Raw genomic sequence first — 20,820 nt, 5'->3', positions numbered from 1 at the left:
TTGTTTGTATGCGTGTGTGTTTATTGTGTATTATTTTGGGGGTTATGGATGGTTATATTAGTTTTTAAAGTTATGGTTGAGCGTAAAAACCCAAGTGTAAACAAACAGATTAAAAAATATATGTGTAAAATACCAAGCAGTGGTGATAGTATCATTGAAATATGAGGTATCGTAAATTCGACAATGTGGTCATTTGTACAAGATATTGCAGGTTACTTTATAGAAAAATAATCTTTTGATGTTTTGTAACTGTTTTGAAACGCTTGATGGAAAATTTTGAATAGTAGATAATGGAGGAAGTGCCTCTCAGAATTAGCACTGACGAAAGAGATTTTGAAATGGACGAATATGACTTTTTACTGCATCCATCCGACCGGGACGTTCGTACAGCTTCTACAAGATACCGTTCTCCAAGAAAGTGCTCACGATGCTGTTCTGTTATATTCTGTGGGTGAGTAATGATTTGGTTTAATTAATTCCGCAACAAAGGTCAGATTACTTAAAAAATAAAACTGACAAAATCAAGTTGCTTTATCTGCGTAATAAAATTTATGACTGTATTGAAGTTAGCACTATCTGCTGGCTCTATCTGGCCGCCCGGGTGCGTCATCGCACAGGGAGTTTGGGACAAAAAAAAACCCTAAGTATGTCCACATAACAACTGCAATTCCATTCAGAGTGAAACTTAACTAGAATATAAGCTGTGCTTAAATTTTCAAATGCTTTTTTCTCTAAATTGGCTGGCTAGCACGCTTTATTATTTTTTAAGGGGTGAACACCCTAAAGGTGTTCTTACTACTAATACACAGAGTCTCATCCCAATGTGAATTTTCCAAGTCATGCCTTCCCCTTGTTTGATGTGTGTGATCCGTTTCATGAAACTAGTGTTAGAGAGCAGCACGCTCATGGCAAACTAAGATGTTTATTGGATTCCTCTATGTCAATCTAAAGCCTTAACACTGCTAATTTATGGCAAACAAAATTATTGTTATGAACGCAGACGACAGTGACGGCCAGGTTCGGAGCTGGATGGCGGCCCCGTACGGCCACTCACGTCACGCGCTGTCCACTGATGTAAGGCATGCAATGAGTGCCTGGCCGGATTACAAGGGTCCTTGCTACCCCCTCCCCCCTTTCCGCATCCCTCGCACTATCCCGCCTCAGCCCATTGTCAATAACCCTTTAATGTGCCTGGGAATTCCATGGGTTTTCCGAGGCCGCCGCGCAGAGACGTCACGGGGATATAAGGAACGACGTTGGCCTCCGCGGGAGTTCGGAGAGTTCCGCAAGGTAAAGGGAAGTGCGACATTGACGAAGAGGGTGAGAAACCCCCTCAAGAGCAGCGCAACGAAGAGTAATGGGACCGTGAGAGTGCAAATGAGTGGTGGAAGTCTGTGTGGGTGAGAACAGTTGCGTGGTAAGGGGCGAATCACTGTCAAGCCTAGCTCCAGTAAGGAGTGTGAACTGTGGAACTTTGACTGATATTGAGTGACTTGCGAATAAACATTTTTAAGTGCAAGTGATTGGTGATCAGACATTTTTAAGTAAAATTATTTATTAGTAATGTAAATATTAGTAATTAATAAAACTGTAACAAAACTTAATTGGACTCTCCCTTACGAACCCATTTCTCCCCACATTATACTCGTGACAATATTTACTTATTTAGTTAAGTAATAATACTAAAAAAAATTTTAAATTGAAACATAAAATAATATTTTAATGCAATGGAACACTGCTTAACAGCTAATATGCAATAACCTTATAGGAATCACTTACTTCAGCTTACACAAGCTTGTCTTCCCACACAGAATGTCAAATTTCGACAGTTGCCACAGGAGGCACTTACGGAGCAGACACTTGGACTGTGGGCAAGAGAGATGCTATGAAGATCAGCTCAATAGGAATGAAGTTTATGAGGAGTATGTTGTCAGTTACGAGACAGGATCAGGAATGAGATACTGCAAGCAGGAGCAGAAGTACAGGACTTGAATGACATCATTGAAAAAGCGAGAATGAGATGGGTATGGCCATGTCCAGAGAATGAGATGGGTATGGCCATGTTCAGAGAATGGGAAAAGACTCAAAAGAGAGACTGCCTAGGAAAATGATGGTATTGAAGCACACAGGAAGAAGATCCCAAGGAAAACCAAGGAGGAGATGGGAAGAGCAGATAGTTAAAGGAGTGCAGGAGAGAGGAGAGGACTGAAATAAAGTGAAGAATGAGGAATGTTGGAAAGACAAAGGAAATGGAGGCATTTTACTTTGCTGACCCGGCCACAGGCTATGATGATGATGAAGATGATGATGATGACGAAGATGATGATGATGATGATAAAACATGCTTTATCCAATCATGTAAGTTATTTATCTTTGTGGAGCAACTTCAGTTTGTCAAAGTGATCTTTTTTGACTTTGGATTTGTAGCATTTTTTGCAATTTCTGCAAATGTGGTATTATCAGACTTAGACGAAGATGTCTTTTAATGAATCCAAGATACCAGTCCTCATCTGGAATACCATCAGTGAATTATTTTTTCAATTTATTTGTTTTGATATACTCACCAACTAATTCATGAAGTATGTTTTCCATCATACGTTCAACAACGTTGTTCATGTAAACATTCATCATTATTTATTAAACGTGCAATATGATAAAAAAAAATTTTGTGCCTATTTTTTTAATGATAGTTATAATCCAGAGTTTTGTTTGTAAAACAAAATATATGAATAAAATTTATTAATAAAAAATCCAACATTTTAATTAATATAAACAACATTTATAACTACTAAGTATAATATCTGTTATTATTTTGTATTTAAAAGATTGAAATATTACTGTAGTTTATATAGCAACTAATAGGTATCTAATAAAATAAAATAAAATTATATTTAAATTAATATCCTAAATGGGCTACCACCGGCAATGATGCAGTTTGCAACATCTTCCTCCTCATCACTGAGGGACCGATGTCATCCACTTCCACAAGTGTCAACAGCCATTTTAACGCCAACAACACTCTTGATTTATAGTTTTTAGATCACCATTCTTCACTGAAGCAGCTCTCTGGATTAGAATATGTCCATTTTTAAGTATTGTTACAGATGGCCAATTTTGTGACAACAGCGTCAGTGGCCTATCAGTTGCCAAACAATTGTTACTTACTTTTTGTCTAATCAAATACTTTAGGCCTATCTCTATAAATACTGGAACCTAATACAATATGGTCATTATGTTCTTTTCCCAAATTATTTTATTTTTTTTTGCAGTGGTTTTTGACTAGTCCTTAAAATTTCTTCCAAAATAAGTCCTTCGTACTCTTGACTATAGAGGAGTATGAACCCTGTAGGTAATGAGAAATGGACTGCTGGTGGTGGGGGAAGGATAATGTTAACTATTGGCTGAAGATTGATTAAAGATAAAATATGTACAAGGATTTGAGTCTGGAAGTAGCGAGATCGAAGTGTAGTTAGGCGACAGGTATTGTAGGTCTGTCCTTGGAAAAAGGCATTTTATCTGAGCTCTGGCGTTTGGCCTGTATAGCTGCATTTGTGTTGGTCTGACAATCATAAACTGTATATAATAGTTATTGCATGTAGTTTGACTGATTATTGCAGTGGTTGGTTCCCACCTGCAGTATTAGATCTCTTTCTTTAACTACCTACTGTCTGACATGCTGTTGTCAAATTTGAATACCTTACCAGTTTTGTAGTAACTTACTTGAATTGACAGTTTAATATTGTTTAGGTGGATTAATTGAGTCACAAATTTATGCACTTCAGACTTCAAACATAGCAATAGGCAACTTTATAACAAGTGTTTTAATTTTTCTGAAATAGTGCAGTAGCAGTTTTGTTTAACTTATTTTAAGCTTAGTTATTTTAACTTTTTATTTTGCCTGAAAACTATGAAAACTAGTTGTACCATTAAAGTGATTGGATAAGTTGCTTCAAACTTCAGGTTTTATAATACTGAAACAGTACGTTTTAGCTTTGGCAAGCCTAATACTTTTCACTTACTACTAATCACTTTTTACTAATGCTAATTAATTATAATTTTATTGGTTGCCTAGTAAATTTAATTGGACTTTTTCCATCACCTGACATGGAACAACAAATAATGAAACAAAAGAAACCAAACTAGGAATCAATAGAGATTGTAGCAGTCAAATAGCCATCATAAAACTAACAGAAACAAGCATAAAAATGTGGTAACTATTTTTTATTGACTCATGTTAGACATTATAAAATGTTCATATAAATTTATGTGATATTATTAAGGGTCCCACCTACCCATGCACAAATACAATGTGCAGAGCTTCAAAAGAAAACCCTCGATTTGAAAACTGCTCTTACTACCATAGTAGTGTCTTTTACGGGAAGCATTTAAGAATGCACTGAGGGTGGATGGTTAGTTCTGATTACGTATTTTGTTTTTAAGCTGTATTATTAGAATATTGAAAAGGGCTAAAAGCACGTGTTTTTAATAATTTTTAGACATGAAATGCTTAATAAAGTTTTTTGAAAGCACTTAAGGGACTTGCTTTACACTTTTGTCTTCATTTTTCTGCCATCTAATGTTATAGTTACTGCTCCTATGCACTATGAGAAGTCCACAGTCTTGCGCCCCTTAAACACTAATAATTTTTTTGGCTCCAATATCTACTTGGTTGTTGCTAGAAATATTTAGCCATATTAATTAGAAATTTCCTCCCCTCCTTTCCAGTGTTTTTGATTTGCCCGAGTCTTATTTTCAACAGACTTGTTTAGAAGTAGTTAGGCTGAGGTTTGCATTTACAGTGTTTTGTTTCATCTTGTCCCAACTATTTCTATAAGGTTTATAAAGTAAATTTTATGGAAAAGCAGCTTTTTGTGGATGAATGCAAAGATTAAAATCCTTCAATAATATAGAGGAAACAGATCTTGCCTAACCTTGTGTGTCGGTGCTTTCTTTAAATCTTCAGAACTTTATGCTAGTGGCCAAGTGTCTTGAATGTTTATTCCCACGTGATATTTTCATGTTTCTAAATGCTTTCAGTGTTGAAGCTTTGCTTGCAAGATACAAATGAAACACAAAATCCATCCTTTAAAAACCTGTTATCATTACGAGGGGCAGAGAGTCATTCTGAGGACGACAGAGTGGCTTTTACTGCCGAGAATGTGGTATTTGTTGAAGTGATTCATAAACGTTGTATGATGTGTGGTGTGTGTGTGTGTGTGTGTAAGAGCTGATAAGGCAGACTGCTGGCTCCTTATACTCCGTGTGTGATTAGATAAAATGTTTTGTTCTGCAAGCAAGAAAAAGAGAGCGCACTGCGGATCTTGTGTAGTGGTTTCACTGTTATTCATAAAAACCATTGCGTTCGGAGTGACCATCTTGGAGTCGACCCCTTACAAACTTGAATAATAAAGTGTAGGCATGTATTTTATTTTCTTGTTGCATACTTTCATTACGTACTTTTATAAGTGAAAAATGTTTAGTGAGGACAATAAGTGATTTAATATAGATAGTTTGGAGAAAATTTAAACATTTGTTTTGATTGACACCTATGGTGAATTACAATTCCATTATGTACATGAAAACCTAAGTAACTAATATATAAAATAAACGTAATCTATGTTCAAAAAATAATTTTTCTTTTTCATTTTAAATTAAGTTTTTGAATAAAACTTGCATCTAAATTGTTTCATAGTTTATTTTTTTTTATAAGTTATGCCTTTGACTTGAGCAAGTGCAAAATGTCCAAAGTTAAAAGTCGGTGGACGAAGACTAAAGCTTGACTGGTAACGCAGGGACTATTGTGGAGTGAACAATGTTGGTGTCGAGGAGAAAACTTCGCTTGGCCCCCACGGACTTTGACACGGACAGCCACACCGCGCTGACCGCGCCGAGAAGCGTCGAGAGCGCGAGAGCGGCCGGCTCGAGACTCCCACCGGGAGACATGGATCCGGAGCGAGACGACGAGAACCGCGCTGCCGACGAAAGGTTGTCGCCGCGCCGGTGTTCAGACTGTGCGCCAGCCCCGCGGCTGCGTGTTGACCTGGTTCCTTGGTGCCTGTGTTGGTGGTGGTGGGATCGTGCCAGCATGACGTGGTGGGTGACGGTGCAAACTAACGTGAAGGAGTGGTTTGCTCCAGCTTTGATACTAACTCGTGGGGATAATCATGCTTTCTTTTTTCCCATGTTGGGCTCCTCTCTATTGTCGCTTCTTGTAAACAATTAGATTTTCAGGCATGTGTGTAATATATATATATAATATAATTCTACGTGTAAATATACAAGTATGAAGTTATGTCTGTGTTGGTAAAGAACCACAACAAGATAAACAAAATGGTATAGGCTCTAAATGTGAAATTATGGTCTTCGTTTTTCTGGAGCTATGCGTAATAACCTACAGATTGTACTTAAGTACCTATATGCACAGTATGAAAAAATGTACAACAGTTTTATTGAGTTTTACTTCCATGGTAAAAAAAAGTCGTAATTTTTTCGTTTATGGTTTTTAGGCTGAAAAAAAAAAGAGGACTTGGCTCCGAAAGTGAGCGGTTATATAGTATTTTGTAAATGAGAAATAATGAGTTCAGTAACATTTATCAGTTTTAACTGGGTCATAAAAGCTCATAATGTAAACACCAACACCTAGCACACAAATACACTTCACACACACACAGCATGATATTAATGTACACATCCATATGGAGATACTCTAAAATGTGGTCTTCATTTGAGATATGAAGATTTTTCATCTCTATTTACAATTACTGGGATTTGGAATCTTTTGGGGTTAGGTACAGTAATAAACAAAAATGTATGTGGGTACTTTATATTGACACTACCAGAAGTTACTTAATGTTGGTTCAAGATGTAGTTTTGGACATATGCCATTGCTGATTACACTGTATGTCATAAGAAACCTCAATAACAGACAAGAAAGATGAATATGCAAACTCACAGAAAATTCAGTAAAAGGAATTTTTCAAAAAATAATATATTACAGCACAGACAGACACAGTGGGTTAACAATGATGAGACAGTAGCAACAAGAACAGTGAATACAGGTGCAAAAATGACCTGGGACAACACTATCACTAACAGAAAAGCCAACAGTTGCAATGTTTCCGGCACAGACAGGCTTGTCTTACGAAGCCTTCTGTGTCTGTCTGTGCTGTCTGTGTTGTGGTGTTAAGAATATCTGTTTTATCACATCTCTGGGTTCACCTGTTGGCCTCTGTGTTGTGTTGTTCATTTTATCTGTTAGGCATCATTGTTGGGTTATTCTGTTTGTCATTGTGCTGTCCAAAAATAATTTCTTGTTTTTATTTACTATTCTTATTGCTACTGTCTAATCTTTGTTAGCCCACTGTGTCAACCTGTGCTGTAAGAATTTTTGGACTCATTCCTTCCACTGAATTTTCTGTGCTATGTTTTTAATTTTTTGACATTGTTTGGTTTTGGCTGGTTTTCTGTGAGATCGCATATTTTTCTTTCTTGTCTGTTATTGAGGTATCTTATGACATACTGTACCTATAATCAGAAATGGCGTTTGTCCAAAACTCAAAACTACATCTTGAATCAATCTTCCCAAATGCAAAAAACCATTCAAAGAATGCAGAAGTTAGTGGTAGTGTTTTGCGGAGAGAGAAAAAAAAGGATGGTTTAGTCTTTAAAAAGGTGAAGGTAGGGTTGTCAGAGGCACAGTTTTGTTCAGAGTAAAGGCCATGGGACTTCAAGGTAATGGTGTGCTTCGAGCCACTCGGGTTCCAACTATGTGTTTATAAATGTGAGCCATGCGGGGATGTTGCGAACGAAGCAGCAACCTTCACTACATGATCGTGGTTCATTGTCGACCAGACATTAGCTTACTTTAACTTAGTAATGGAGAATATTTTGGAGGTTCGAATTCATGGAGGTCATTCTGTATGTTTGTGTTCCTTTGAATACAAGCATTTTTCTTGATTATTATTTCAAAAACCCAAAAGGTTTCAGTACCTTATTATTATTTATAATAATAAAAATTTATGTGTAAATTATACAAAACTATATTTATTTCTGTCCACTAATTGATTATTGCTAAAGATGCTTTACATACAAACGACAATTGCCGCAAAATACTGCCTCGCAGTTATACAAGCTTCTTGGCCAATCCATGTTCATCTACCACCAGGTGAAAGCACTGCACTATCAAACATTCATAATATCAATATTAGTGGTGCACAAAAATATATTTTAAATGGAATAGTTTTAGAAAAATAATAGCTATATACTAAAGAAACTAAACAAAATAAAAAAATTCTTAAAGATTATACAGGATAATTAAAAAGTCCGTGAAACATTTCATAAAATCGGTACAGCGAAATGGAAAAGAATAACGTAACAAATTATATACCGCGTGAAAGAACAACTCTTAAAGTTTTTTTGAATGTAGCGCCAAAAAGCTATTTTAAAAAACAACAGACAGGGTCGCTAGTGCATGTAGTTGCTGAAAATGGCTGCGAACCAGGCAGAGAAAGCCTTTTGTGTGTTTGAATATGCCCGTAGCGAATCTGTAGTGAGTGTCCAAAGAGCTTTCTGTGGCAAGTTTAACAAAACACCACCAGTTTACAATATCATAATGAAGTGGTACAAGAAATTTGAGGAAGACGGCTGTTTGTGCGACGCAAAACGGTCGGGTCGGCCAGGCGTGTCACAACAGACAGTGGATTGTGTACGGGATGTGATAGTGCGGAGTCCCAAGAAGTCAACTTATTGGGCTAGTGCAGAATTGGAACATCCCTCAGCCAACAGTGTGGAAAATTCTTCGTAAGCGATTAAGAGTAAAGCCGTACAAATTGCAGCTTCTGCAAGCCATCAGCCACAATAACAAATTGCTCCGACTGCAGTTCTGCATTGCCATGCAGAACCGTCTTGAAGACGATGACTTTGCAAGCAAATTAATCTTCAGTGATGAAGCCACTTTTCATCTCTCAGGAAGAGTCAACCGACACAACACACGCATATGGGGGACAGAGAATCCACGTGCAACTCTCGAACACGTCCGAGATTCGCCAAAAGTTAACGTGTTCTGTGCCATGTCAAACAAGACAGTTTATGGCCCCTTCTTCTTCGCTGAGAGAACTGTCACTGGTATCACCTACCTCAACATGCTGCAATTGTGGCTTATGCCACAACTTGAAGCTGATAGCAGGAACTTCATCTTCCAACTTGATGGTGCTCCACCTCATTACCACAATGTGGTACGAGATTATCTGAATGAGACGTTGCCACATCGCTGGATGGGCCGTGGGGCGGCCGCTGACCAAGTGCTACTCCGATGGCCACCACGATCACCGGACTTGATACCTTGCGATTTTTTCTTGTGGGGATACATCAAGGATAGTGTTTATGTTCCACCTCTACCACAGAACCTTGACAAATTGAGACACCGTATCGTAGCAGCTGCTCTTACCATCACTCCTGATATTCTGGGTCTGGTATGGGCAGAATTGGACTATCGATTAGATGTGTGTCGTGTGACGCAAGGTGGACACATAGAACATTTATAACTAGTGAAAAAAAAACTTTGAGAGTTTTTCTTTCACGTGGTATATAATTTGTTACATAATTCTTAGCCATTTCACTGTACCAATTTTTTTAAATGTTTCACGAACTTTATAATTACCCTGTATTTTGGTGCAAAAGACCAAAATATTTTAAATTACTTTTTCAGATAATTGCATTTATTTTTTAATACCCTGCCCATCTATAGTTACTAACAGTTCAAGTGAAAATGAAGAAGGCTGAATGTGTTATTGAGAGATTTGAATTATGCAGCTATCACATATATAATAGTAAAATATTCTGTTTTGGGGTTTTAACATGTGTGTTGATAGTAAATGAGATATTTGCTATAGTACTGAAGGGATTAAGTGGCATACTAGATCAACGAGGCTTTTAAATTTTAAACCTATACAACTATTTTGATCATCGTATACCTAGCAATGTATTATTTAAAATAATTTTAGATGTAACCAGCTGTCATACCACAGGTAGCCCTCGTCCTATATCGGTGGCACATAGCATGCTTGGAGAATGTTTTCACACCCATCCCCTGCACTCCAATAGGCCACGTGTCGGACAGCCACCCTGCGCTCCTACTCTGTGCACGTCTCTTGACACGTTGCGACGGCACGGGATATGTGCAGTTGTGCTGCTTCCTTTGAATAAGGTGATCTCTGAAGTATTCATGTGATTCTCGATGTATTTATGGCCTAATAAGGCTCTTGGTGAACATTTTTAAACAATCCATTAAGGCTCTGATTTTTAATTTTTTCATCATTAGGTACTTTTATTATTTGAAGGCTATTTTAAATTCTTAGTCGATACCTCCTTTGCATTTTGTTGTTACAAATATTTTCAACAGATAGTAACTTATTGTAGCACAGTGAATGTAAAAGGTTGTGTTAAGTCTGTATAATAATTATCATTTTGCGCACCTTTTTACACCCGTTACATTGCAGTAAGTGAGTATCTGTTGAAAATATTTGGGGCAGCACAGAAAATGCAAGGGGAGTGATCAATTTAGAATTTAAAATTTAAAAAATAGCCCTTAAATAATACGTAATTATAAAAAAATTCAAAATCAACATGGTGTGTGAGACCGCATCTGAAGATTGGACCATGACAGTGATTAGTCGGTTGGAGAGTGCCTACATGAATTGCGATTCAGTCTGTGAGTTAGATCTCGTAAGATCACGAGTATCGTTTTGGGCAAGCAATTTGTCTTATTGCGATCCAGTAAAACATGTAAAATTATACTATTTAAAAAAAACATCAATACCAACTCTGGTAAAAAAAAAATTAATGTTGTCTAAAAAAAAGTAATTAGTGTTTGTTAGCTCCTTAAAATATCAATAATTGTAAGGTTTTGTAGTTTGTGTACTTTCTTAAATTAGCACTCTTTTAAATACCCTCTACTCAATTTAAATCTAGTACACCAATCCCTCACTTAGCACGACTAATTCGTTCCTAAAAATGTTCGTGTTAATCGAAATCGCGTATTCTGAAGCATTAGTCCCCATAAATATAAGGCTAAATTATTTAATGTGTTCCAAGATGTGTAGGGAAGTAATCTTTACATAATATAAATGCGTAGAATAATACTTGAAAATGCATATGTCATATCATTTATCTTTTTAAGCCTACCACCGAATACGTTAGATAAAGAAAACATGGCACAGTGTAACGGGAGATAAGTGGTAACATATTTACCGTCAGTCAGCAGGTTGGCTTGCCCGCCCATGCGTGACCTTCAACACGCGCGCGCGTCTGTCTGCCTGCTGTTGCAAGCAGCTGGATCCTTTGTTATTACGTTTAAAACTTAACAAAATTAAAACACTTTTATGAAATTAAGAACCGGTTTTATATAACTTTAAAACACACAGCCATATGTAAACATTTAATTTGTTATGCACACCTCTTATAAAAGCGGCTATGTAAACAAATCAGTTAACAGATAAACAGATATAGATTTTCCCTAGAGCACAAACATAACATTAAAATACGGGTACACTCCCTATTTAACGCGGTTGTCGGGGGACATAACTTTTACCCGCGTTGTTGCATAACCGCAATGTTTCGATGTGACCAAGGTCAAAAGGCATAAAACACCGCCTGTGTTCTAATAGGTCGGCAAGCACGCACAGTATAGACGGCCCGCCTTTGTGCGGACTTTGCATCCGCAGTTTCCACTAAACACGGGTGAAAAAATAAAAATAATAAATTTTAAAGATAAATATTAAATGTTGAATTGTTTTTATTTTTCCGCGTGCCGCGCACAGTTTGTCGCACGGCCTACGAGCGCGCCACACGCCGCCATACACATGTGCGGCACACAAGCTGCTGCTGCCAGTCTCGTGGTGTTAGCCACAGTATCTGCTTCGTCAGTGTCCGTAACAAAGTAAGTGCAGAGTGTGCGGTTACACACAATTCTGTGGTCAAAGTCTTCTAAAAAGAAAGGCCGTAGTGATACTTCAAACCGAATATGAATCGCAAAGTACCGAGTTTGATTGACAAAATAAAAATTCTAGATTTACTTACAGATAGCTTGTCTTTTGTAGAAGCAGGCCGCAGATACAGGAAAAAAACGATTCTAGCATTCGTACAATAAAAAATAAAGAATCGTCTATCGTGTCAAGTGGTTAAACTTCATTATCCATGCTTACAGTAAATTATAAATGGTCACATGTGGGAAACAAATATTGTGCCAATTTAATTTTAGCGCAATCAGTGACGCCGTATTAAAAACCGTGTTAAACTTTGTCTTTACTTATTTCACCAAACGCTGTGTCGAGTTGCTGAGTGTGTGTGGCTCGTATCGGCAAGTGTTATATTCCCCAGCCTCTGTCGGGAGACCGCTACACATAAACATTTCCAGGACTTGTTTACTACCTCACGGCAAAAGTGGTACAGTATGGTTCACGTAAATATTGGACCACTGGGAATTCCTGGGCAAAGATTAAAAATACGCTAGCCGATTTACTTTACTATTTAATGTTAAAACATTATACCAAAGTAAAAAGATGAACTTGTATAATACAATGAATTACCCAATAATATTACGTCTGTAGGTTTAAGTTGTAACAAAACATTTATATACAGATGTCCAGTAAAGTACCAATTAAGATTCTGGAGTGGAATTTTAAACACCGGACTACCTGATTTTGCCTTGTACGCAGCGACGCTGCTCAGTCAAGTGACTCATGCTCTGCCTGTGTGCTGCGTGAACACATTCCCTCCCCCACTCCCCCTGGTGTTTCTGCCCGCTCTAATCTCTACCTCTCTCCATGTTCTCGGCTCGTCTCTCCCTACCCAGCGCTTGCCGACAACCAAGCCTATCCAACATCAATCCCCAGCCGAGTCACGCTGGACAATGTCGCTGGATGGTGGGCTTTATCAGGTCCCCTGTCTGATGCTTCATTTGTGAGATAAAGCGACGTTAAGAACTAGTGTTTCAGAAAATATCACTGGGCTGGATTGGACCATAATTTGAAAACCCTACAAGATAGAGGAATAATGTACGGAGATATCTTGTTTAGAATTTTACTGCGGACATTTTCTACGCCTAGGCTTTTTTCTGCCCGATGCTTAGTTTGTTAGTTACAACGCAAAATTATCCTAATCGGCTGTCAACCACTTATTCCATTATTATTATTCATTTCTGACTGGGGGACATGGTTTGACCCGCGATATACCCGATTCTGCGATCAATCGGGGCGCGATATACCGGGAGTTTACTGTATGTACAATATGTACATATACAAAACATAAAAGTTAGTTAAATATTTTCTGGGGTGAAATTAACACTATCATCTTGCTTTTTTTAAAAAACGTGTCCAATTTCATCTGCTTTGGTTTCTGTACGGTACGGCCTGGTCTGCAGCCGGGCATCAACGGTACGGCCTGGTCTGCGGCCGGGCATCAACAGTACGGCCCGGTGTTTGTTTATCTGCGTGCGCATCTCTTTCCCCTCGCATTCCAAACCACTCTTCCCCCCTCGAATTCCATACCTGACGTCGCGTCGTTTCCGAGAGTTTTTTTAGCCTGTGGCGATTTCGTGCTAACTGAAATTTACAGACGTGCTATTCGAGACTAGGGCAGTAAAATTTACATCGTGCTAACTGAATTCGCATTAATTGAAGACGTGCTATGCGAGGGATTGGTGTATATATTTAAACGGATCTCCAGTGTCACAGAATGAATGGATCACAGCACTTTTGGTCTCCATTCTGCACTTTTGGTCTCCATTCTGAAAGATGAAGAAAAAAATTTCAATAAATAAAAGAAGTAAAAATGTTTACACTGTACAAAGATTGACATTCATATTGGTTGAAAAATACATGACTAACAAAATTTGTGATGGTGAGTTGCATGCCCTATGATATTACATGAAATAGCGTAATGTTAAAATTTGTCATATCATTAGTGATCTCAAATTCGAGTTCAGACCACTTTGTAGTTTAACAATAAAAGAAAAGAACTGTGTCAGTGTACGTATGAGCTGATGCCCCTTCCTATTAGTTGAGTCTGTCTATGTCATTTCATGGACGGGCTATGGGAATGCATACCACAGCTGTATCCTGATGCGTTGTCAGTTCTCTCCCTCCCTCCCTCGGAGGTCTCCCGCCAGAGAGACGAGCACTAGAGGTGAGCAGCTTGGCCTTGTTCACGACTGGTCCTGGATAAGAGTGGGAGGGATGGTTGATTCAATTCCGAGTGGCTCCGTGACAGGAAGGTGCCTCCAGACAGCTCTAGACACTCTAGGAACCGACACAGCACTGAGAAGGCAACCGAGCCAGGAGTAATGGAGTAAGAAGGCCAGGTCCTGTCCCTTCTGAAGCCCACATTGTCAGTTATATATATATACATTTCCATTGGGCCTTGATTTTGGTTAATACCAAAATTCTATGGAACACATCATTTACATATATACAGTTTACACATCCAAAACATGCAAAATGATACTCTGAAATATACATTTATAATTGAACTAATATGTACATAGCTTTGAAAGATACGTAATTATTTCTTAGAAATTTTTACATTTAGTTCGTGAGATTAACAAATAGTATATTTACATTTTTGTATACACACATCTGTTATATAAATTTTAACATGTTTAACATTTACAAGAGATATACAGTATGGACTAAAATATGATATATGTACTTATATACTTAAGAAAATTTTACGTTAACCTGTTAGTTTGTACTCCTACATTAATCATCCTTCAGCATTGTCAGGCTGATAATTGAGGATTTGTCTATACTTGGCTGAAGATAGATAGCACATTTTAGCTTTAAATTTGCCGCCACATAATAAATATACTATAGTTTGGGTGGGTACCTTACATGGGCACACAAACTTGATCGTTAGGTCCAGTTTATAATCTTTACAATCAGGGCAACACACTTGGAGTGCCTGTTTATAAATTACAGAATAATGCAACACAAGTACAGTGAAAGTTATTTAATCCAACATTTTTGGGAGCATGACCATGCCGGATTAGTGATTTTGCGGGATTATCAAACATCAATATGGTTTTAACGGGAATACTAAATGTGCAATGTAACTAGCTAAAAAACAGGAAACACTGTACTGAAATGAGAACAGACAGTAATGATAAACTATGAACAAACTAAAAACCCAGGCAACGCAATGATGCGACCTGGTGGCCTAGGTCAGGGGTTGGCAACCTGCGGCTCGCGAGCCACATGCGGCTCTTTGGATGTGAAGCTGCGGCTCTTTAGTTCCGTACCAGAAATACTGCATCACCAGGTCATTTATACAGAAAATACTTTTTTTATTACAAACCAGTATTAAGTCTGGTTTTTTTCCACGCTTGTTATATTTTACTAAACAAAATGTCATCAAGCAGTTAAATTATCCATTTAAAGCTATCCATCCGCCCAAGTACTTACGGGCCCACCCAACAGATAGGCTTATATATGAATAAATTTTTCTTATGAATAAATAGATTAGTTTTTTTTTATTAAAAAACTTTATTTATGCAAGTAGGTACTATTTATTGTTGGCAAGAAAAAATTTTGTGGCTCTTTAAAAACATTGAAATTTTGTAAATTTTAATTTTTGGCTCTTCCGACTCAAAATGTTGCCGCCCCTGGCCTAGGTCAATGTAAGCAGTTGATTGGTCGAGTCACTTCTAGAACATGATACTGGCAATTGAGGAAGCTTAAAAAGTAGGGGAAGTGAATTATGTCATAGGATTAGGCGAATGAGAGAAATTTCAGGTTTTTTTTTGTAAGTTTGGTATCAGTGTAGTTTTTCATATTTTGGTATTAATGTAGGTATCAATGTATTATAAGTATCGTAAAGTATGGTACTGTCCCACCTGTTGTACTCTATTTTGGTGATACCGGTATTTAAATTGTTAAATGTGTAAAAAATAAAAATAATTTTTTTTCTTCTTGGTATTCTTGGTATTGGTATTGCCTACACGATACCAGTATTTAATCATGTTAAAATTTTTTAAATATCTGATCAAAATGGCAATATCTGTATTTAGTTGGTAAAAAATTCCACAATTTCAGGGAAACGTTTTATTAGTTTTGTAATGTAGAATAGAGCCTGGGGGTTTTACATATATTCGTGTAAACCATGCCGGAAAATAATAATTATGAAAAAACTACACAGAGAAAAGGGAATAAAATGTTTCCTGCCCAAAACCCCCATATTCTCGTGCTTGTCCCGAAAAAAAGGAGTGGTAATTATGTGACACTCTTGGTGAACAATGGTATGATATTGCAGTGTAGAATAGTCCTGATTGGTCTTGAATTACGGAATGTACTGAACTACAGGACGCCGGATGCTCCCTTCTAACTTGCATTTCTGCCGTTTTAATTAGGGTTGATGACATCTAATGAGTTGTGTTGTTAATGAAATGGTTTCCTTGCATTTTTACCTTGTTATAACTTTATTATCTTGCATAGTTTATAAACGTGTAAATTTTCATTTCGGCCCCATTGAAGCAACTAATCATTATCATCGATTTTTGTTATGTAAATAAATTTGCTACCTTTTTAATATTTAAATTTTTTAAACATTTTGCCTGTTCCTTAGCATTAGGCTGGTAGCTGTAGCTATGGGTGTCAGACCTCCAAATTATTATGAAAATATAGAAAAATATATAATTAATACTTTTCAGTTGATATTTTTAATACTGTATTATGTAAGCAATTTTAATAGGTACCTTGATCACTAATTGAATTTAAAATAGGCTGAAGTAGGAGTAACCGTTACTTTAGAAAACACTGCAAAATAAAATCCTGATCGCTGTACTGTTAAGGTGGGTTTACGATTGAAAATTAAGAATTAAGACTTAAGACTTAGTCGGATACTTACCATATGACTCTATGTAAACTAGTGGAATGGTTTATGATTGCCGTGTGTGAATTTTGACGGGTCGTGTGCGAACCATATGATGACTTAAGACTTAACAGAAATGGTTATATTTTATATTTTTCGTTAAGACTTAAGGGAAGCGACCAATCACAACAAACCGGAACCTTTCAACCGGAAGTTTATGTCTTATTATTGGACCGAGCGAGGTAGTATTTTGGGTTAGAATTCGTATATTTGTCATTTGTAATCATCATCCATTTCGAAAAATAGATATCCCATTTGTCAATAACCTATTTCAAACCTGCTTCTCCGTTTCGAACAATGGCCGACCATGTGTTTTGTGATGTGATTGGTTAGAATTAACGACTTCTATGTCAATCATAAACTGGAAAATATAGTTTTGACTTAATCGTGTGCTCGATGTTAAGTTATAATTCTTAAGGAAATCAATCGTAAACCCAGCTTTAGGTATCATGTGATTGCGAATATCAGTGATTTTGTTGTACTTTTATGTTTTCGTGAGGTAATGCGCCTCTGTTTTGCCGACCTCCCCCATAGCTCTATTGTGAAGGGGGTAGAATTGCAGGGGGTGGGGAAAGGAAGTATATATAAAGCTGCGTTTGGGGGTGCAAAGATTAGGAACTTGGGGGAGAGGGTAGGCTGCATGAAAGGAAGCAGTAAAGTTAAGGTGGTGGTTGTTCATGTAGGGGGAAATGATGTGGCTGGTAGAGTGGTGGGGAGGGAAGTAGAGGAGGATATGAGGGGGCTAGTGGGCAAGGTGAAGGAGAAGTTCCCTGTAGCCAGAGTTGTGGTCAGTGGGGTACTAGTAAGGAGGGGTATAAACTATGTCAAGGCTGCGGCGGTCAGCGAGGTGTATGAGAGGGTGTGTAGGGACTTGGGAGCCATGTTGGTAGATAGCAGGAAATGGGTGGGGCAGGACTGTGTGGGCAGGGATCAGGTTCACCTAACAGAGAGGGGAAAATGGATGCTAGGAGACCTGCTAGGAAGGGAGACTTCTGGCCATTTGGAAAGGGCAAGGTTTGAGCAGCAGGGAAGAAGATAGCAACTAGATAGTGAGGAAGGTGGAGAGAAGGGGGGTGATTGTGAATATAGTGCTGATAGCAATGCTAGGGAGGAGGTGACAGCTAAAGTCAACAAAACTCAGATTGGTTGGACGGGGAGCGAGGAAGGAGGAAAGAGGGGGGTGGAGTTGGATAGGGCTGCAAGAGTGCTGGAAATCGGGGTTCTAAGGGGAAGGGGCACTCGTATCAGGGCGGAAGGGACAGAGGCGCAAGGGGGAAAATGCCAATATGTAAAAGTCGCAGTTATAAACTGTAAATATATATATAAGAAGGTGGAGGAGTTCTGGGGCAGGGTGGAAGCCTATGGGGCGGATATCATTGTAGCGGTGGAGACATGGTTGGACGAGGAAATTAGAGATGGGGAACTGAAGAGAGCACACTTTGAAATATTTAGAAGGGACAGAAACAGGAATGGAGGAGGGGTAATGGTGTGCATGCGAGAGGGACTCTGTGGTAGGGTTGTATGGGTTGGGGGGAGAGCGGAGTTATTGGAGATGCAGTTCCAGGTAGGAGAGAAAAATGTACGGCTGATTGCGGTGTACCGGCCACCAGGGAAAGGGGATGAAGCCATACGGGAGGTGCAGGACAGGTTGGACATGCTAGGGGAAGGCAAGTGGGTGATAGTGGCGGGGGATCTGAACATGCCAGGGGTGGCATGGGAAAAGGGGCCGGAGGGGATGGGGTCAAGGGAACAGAGATGGGCATCTCAACTGGCAAACAGAGGACTGGAGCAGGTGGTGACTGAAAGCACCAGAAAAGGTGCCAGGAGAGGAGAGCAGGATGACGGGAACCTGTTGGATGTGGTACTTGTGAGACCAATGGAGGCGGTCAGGGGAAGTGTGGTAATGGAGGGCATCAGTGACCACAGGATCCCAGTAGTGGAGTTAGACGTGGGCTGGAGGGAGAAAAGGGTAAGGAGGGGAAACGTGGTAAACTGTTGGGGTAAGGCTGATAGAGTGGGGGCAGAGGCATTCCTGAAGGGGTAATACAGTAGATGGGTAGATATAGAGGACCTCGAAGGTAGATGGGCTGCCTTAAGAAATATTCTGCTGCAGATGGCTACACGTTTTGTACCTCAGAGGAGGGTAGGCCAAGGAGGTGACCCTCCCTACTATGGAAGGGAGTTGAAAGTGTTGAAAAGGAAATGTAGGAGGCTGCATGCGAGGGCAAGGAAGCTTGGGGGAGAGGAGATAGAGGCGGAAATGAAGGCGCTTGGGAAGGAACTAGGGAGGAAATCGCGGGAAGCAAGGGATGCTTACATGGAACAGCTGATGGGGGAAGGGGGGACGGTAAATGGGACGGAGCTCTACAGATACATAAGAAGAGTGAAGGGTGAGGAGGGAATAGGGGTTCTCAGAGGAGGAGGGGGGCAGGAATATACAGAGGACAGGGAAAAGGCAGACTTACTGCAGGAGCAATATCTGGCAGTATTTACAAAGGGGGAGGCATGGGAGGGTAAAGAGGACGACAGTTTAATGGGCAGGAAGGCCTTTGAGCTGAGACTGACAGATGTAATTAAGGTGATCAGGAGGTTGAAAGGGAGAAAGGCAGCTGGGCCAGATGGTATAGGGAATAGTCATTTGAAGTTGGGTGATAGGGAGATTGGGAAGTACCTGTTGGAGGTTTTCAAGCAGTCTCTGGAGGAGGGGAAACTACCAATGGAATGGAAGGAGGCAGTGGTAGTTCCCATCTACAAGGGGGGAAATGATAAGGCGGAGCCAGGAAGTTACAGGCCGGTCAGTTTGACGTCCTGTGTAGGAAAAGTGATGGAGAGGTTGGTAGGAAGGTACGTAAAGGGGGAAATGGAAGATCTGGGGTGGGTGGATAACAGGCAGCATGGATTCAGGATGGGGTTTTCATGCGAGACCCAGATGGCTGGGCTGTTGGAAGACCTGGTGGAAGCGGTGGACGGGGGGAAGCAGATAGATGCAATCTTTATAGATTTTGAAAAGGCGTTTGATAAGGTCCCCCATAGGAGGTTAATGGAAAAGGTTGAGTTGCTGGTGAGGGATGGAAGGGTGGTAAACTGGGTGGGTGATTTCCTGAGGAATAGAAGACAAAGAGTGAGAGTGGGTGAGGAAAGCTCCGAGGAGGGGGAAGTGACGTCGGGGGTGCCACAGGGGAGTGTGCTGGGGCCTCTGTTGTTCACAATTATGATAAACGATCTGGGGGAGGGCATGAAAGCCAGATGGAGGCTATTTGCAGATGACTGTGTAGTGTATGAGGTTGTGGGGGAAGGGGGATGTTTAGCAGAGGACTTGATAAGGTTGGAGCAATGGACGGAGAAAAATGGAATGTCCTTGAATGTTGGTAAGACAAAAGTTGTCAGATTTGCAAAGAGGAGGAAAGTCACACGAAATGTATATTACTGGAAGGGGCAGGAGATAAGAGAGGCAGCAGGATATAAGTACCTGGGGGTGACACTGAAAAATGACCTAGGATGGGCGGAGCACATAGAGGGGGTGGTCAGGAGGGGAAGGCAGGCGCTGGGGTTGCTTGGTAGGACCCTGCAGGGAGCTGGGAGGAGGACAAAGGAGAAGGCATACTCCACATTGGTCAGGCCAATGTTGGAGTATGCGGCGGCGGTCTGGGACCCCTACCTGGTGACTGAGGTGAAGGAGCTGGAAGGGGTGCAGCGCAGAGCGGCTAGGTGGGTGATGGGAATGTGGAGAAGGAGGGAGGGGCAGGATGGGAAACTGCATAGCCCAACGGAAATGATTAAGGAGTTGGGGTGGGAAACGTTACAGAGGAGAAGAAGAGTGGAAAGGTTGGTCAGGATGTTCAAGGTGCTGAAGGGGGAAGGGGGATGGGGGCAATTGGGAAGCAAAGTACATAGAGGGGA

At 39.7% G+C, this 20,820-nt stretch overlaps 1 protein-coding gene across 3 annotated transcripts in view; it reads left to right on the top strand.

Annotated features, from left to right (window-relative positions):
- The window catches only part of LOC134528339 (probable phospholipid-transporting ATPase IIB), a 58,522-nt gene continuing 37,702 nt past the window's right edge, over positions 1 to 20,820 (top strand). The window contains exon 1 of one of the 3 annotated variants that reach the window (XM_063361885.1): positions 1 to 451. In XM_063361885.1, coding sequence (XP_063217955.1) covers positions 291 to 451 — 161 coding nt within the window. In that variant the 5' untranslated portion in view covers positions 1 to 290. Of the gene's footprint in view, positions 452 to 5,607; positions 5,986 to 6,013; positions 6,094 to 20,820 lie in introns of those variants that run through there. The other 2 variants (XM_063361884.1, XM_063361887.1) reach the window with 2 other exon arrangements.

The sequence above is a fragment of the Bacillus rossius genome, chromosome 1 (assembly GCF_032445375.1).
Source record: "Bacillus rossius redtenbacheri isolate Brsri chromosome 1, Brsri_v3, whole genome shotgun sequence".
Lineage (NCBI taxonomy): Eukaryota > Metazoa > Arthropoda > Insecta > Phasmatodea > Bacillidae > Bacillus > Bacillus rossius.
This window is presented reverse-complemented; position numbering and strand designations above follow the sequence as displayed.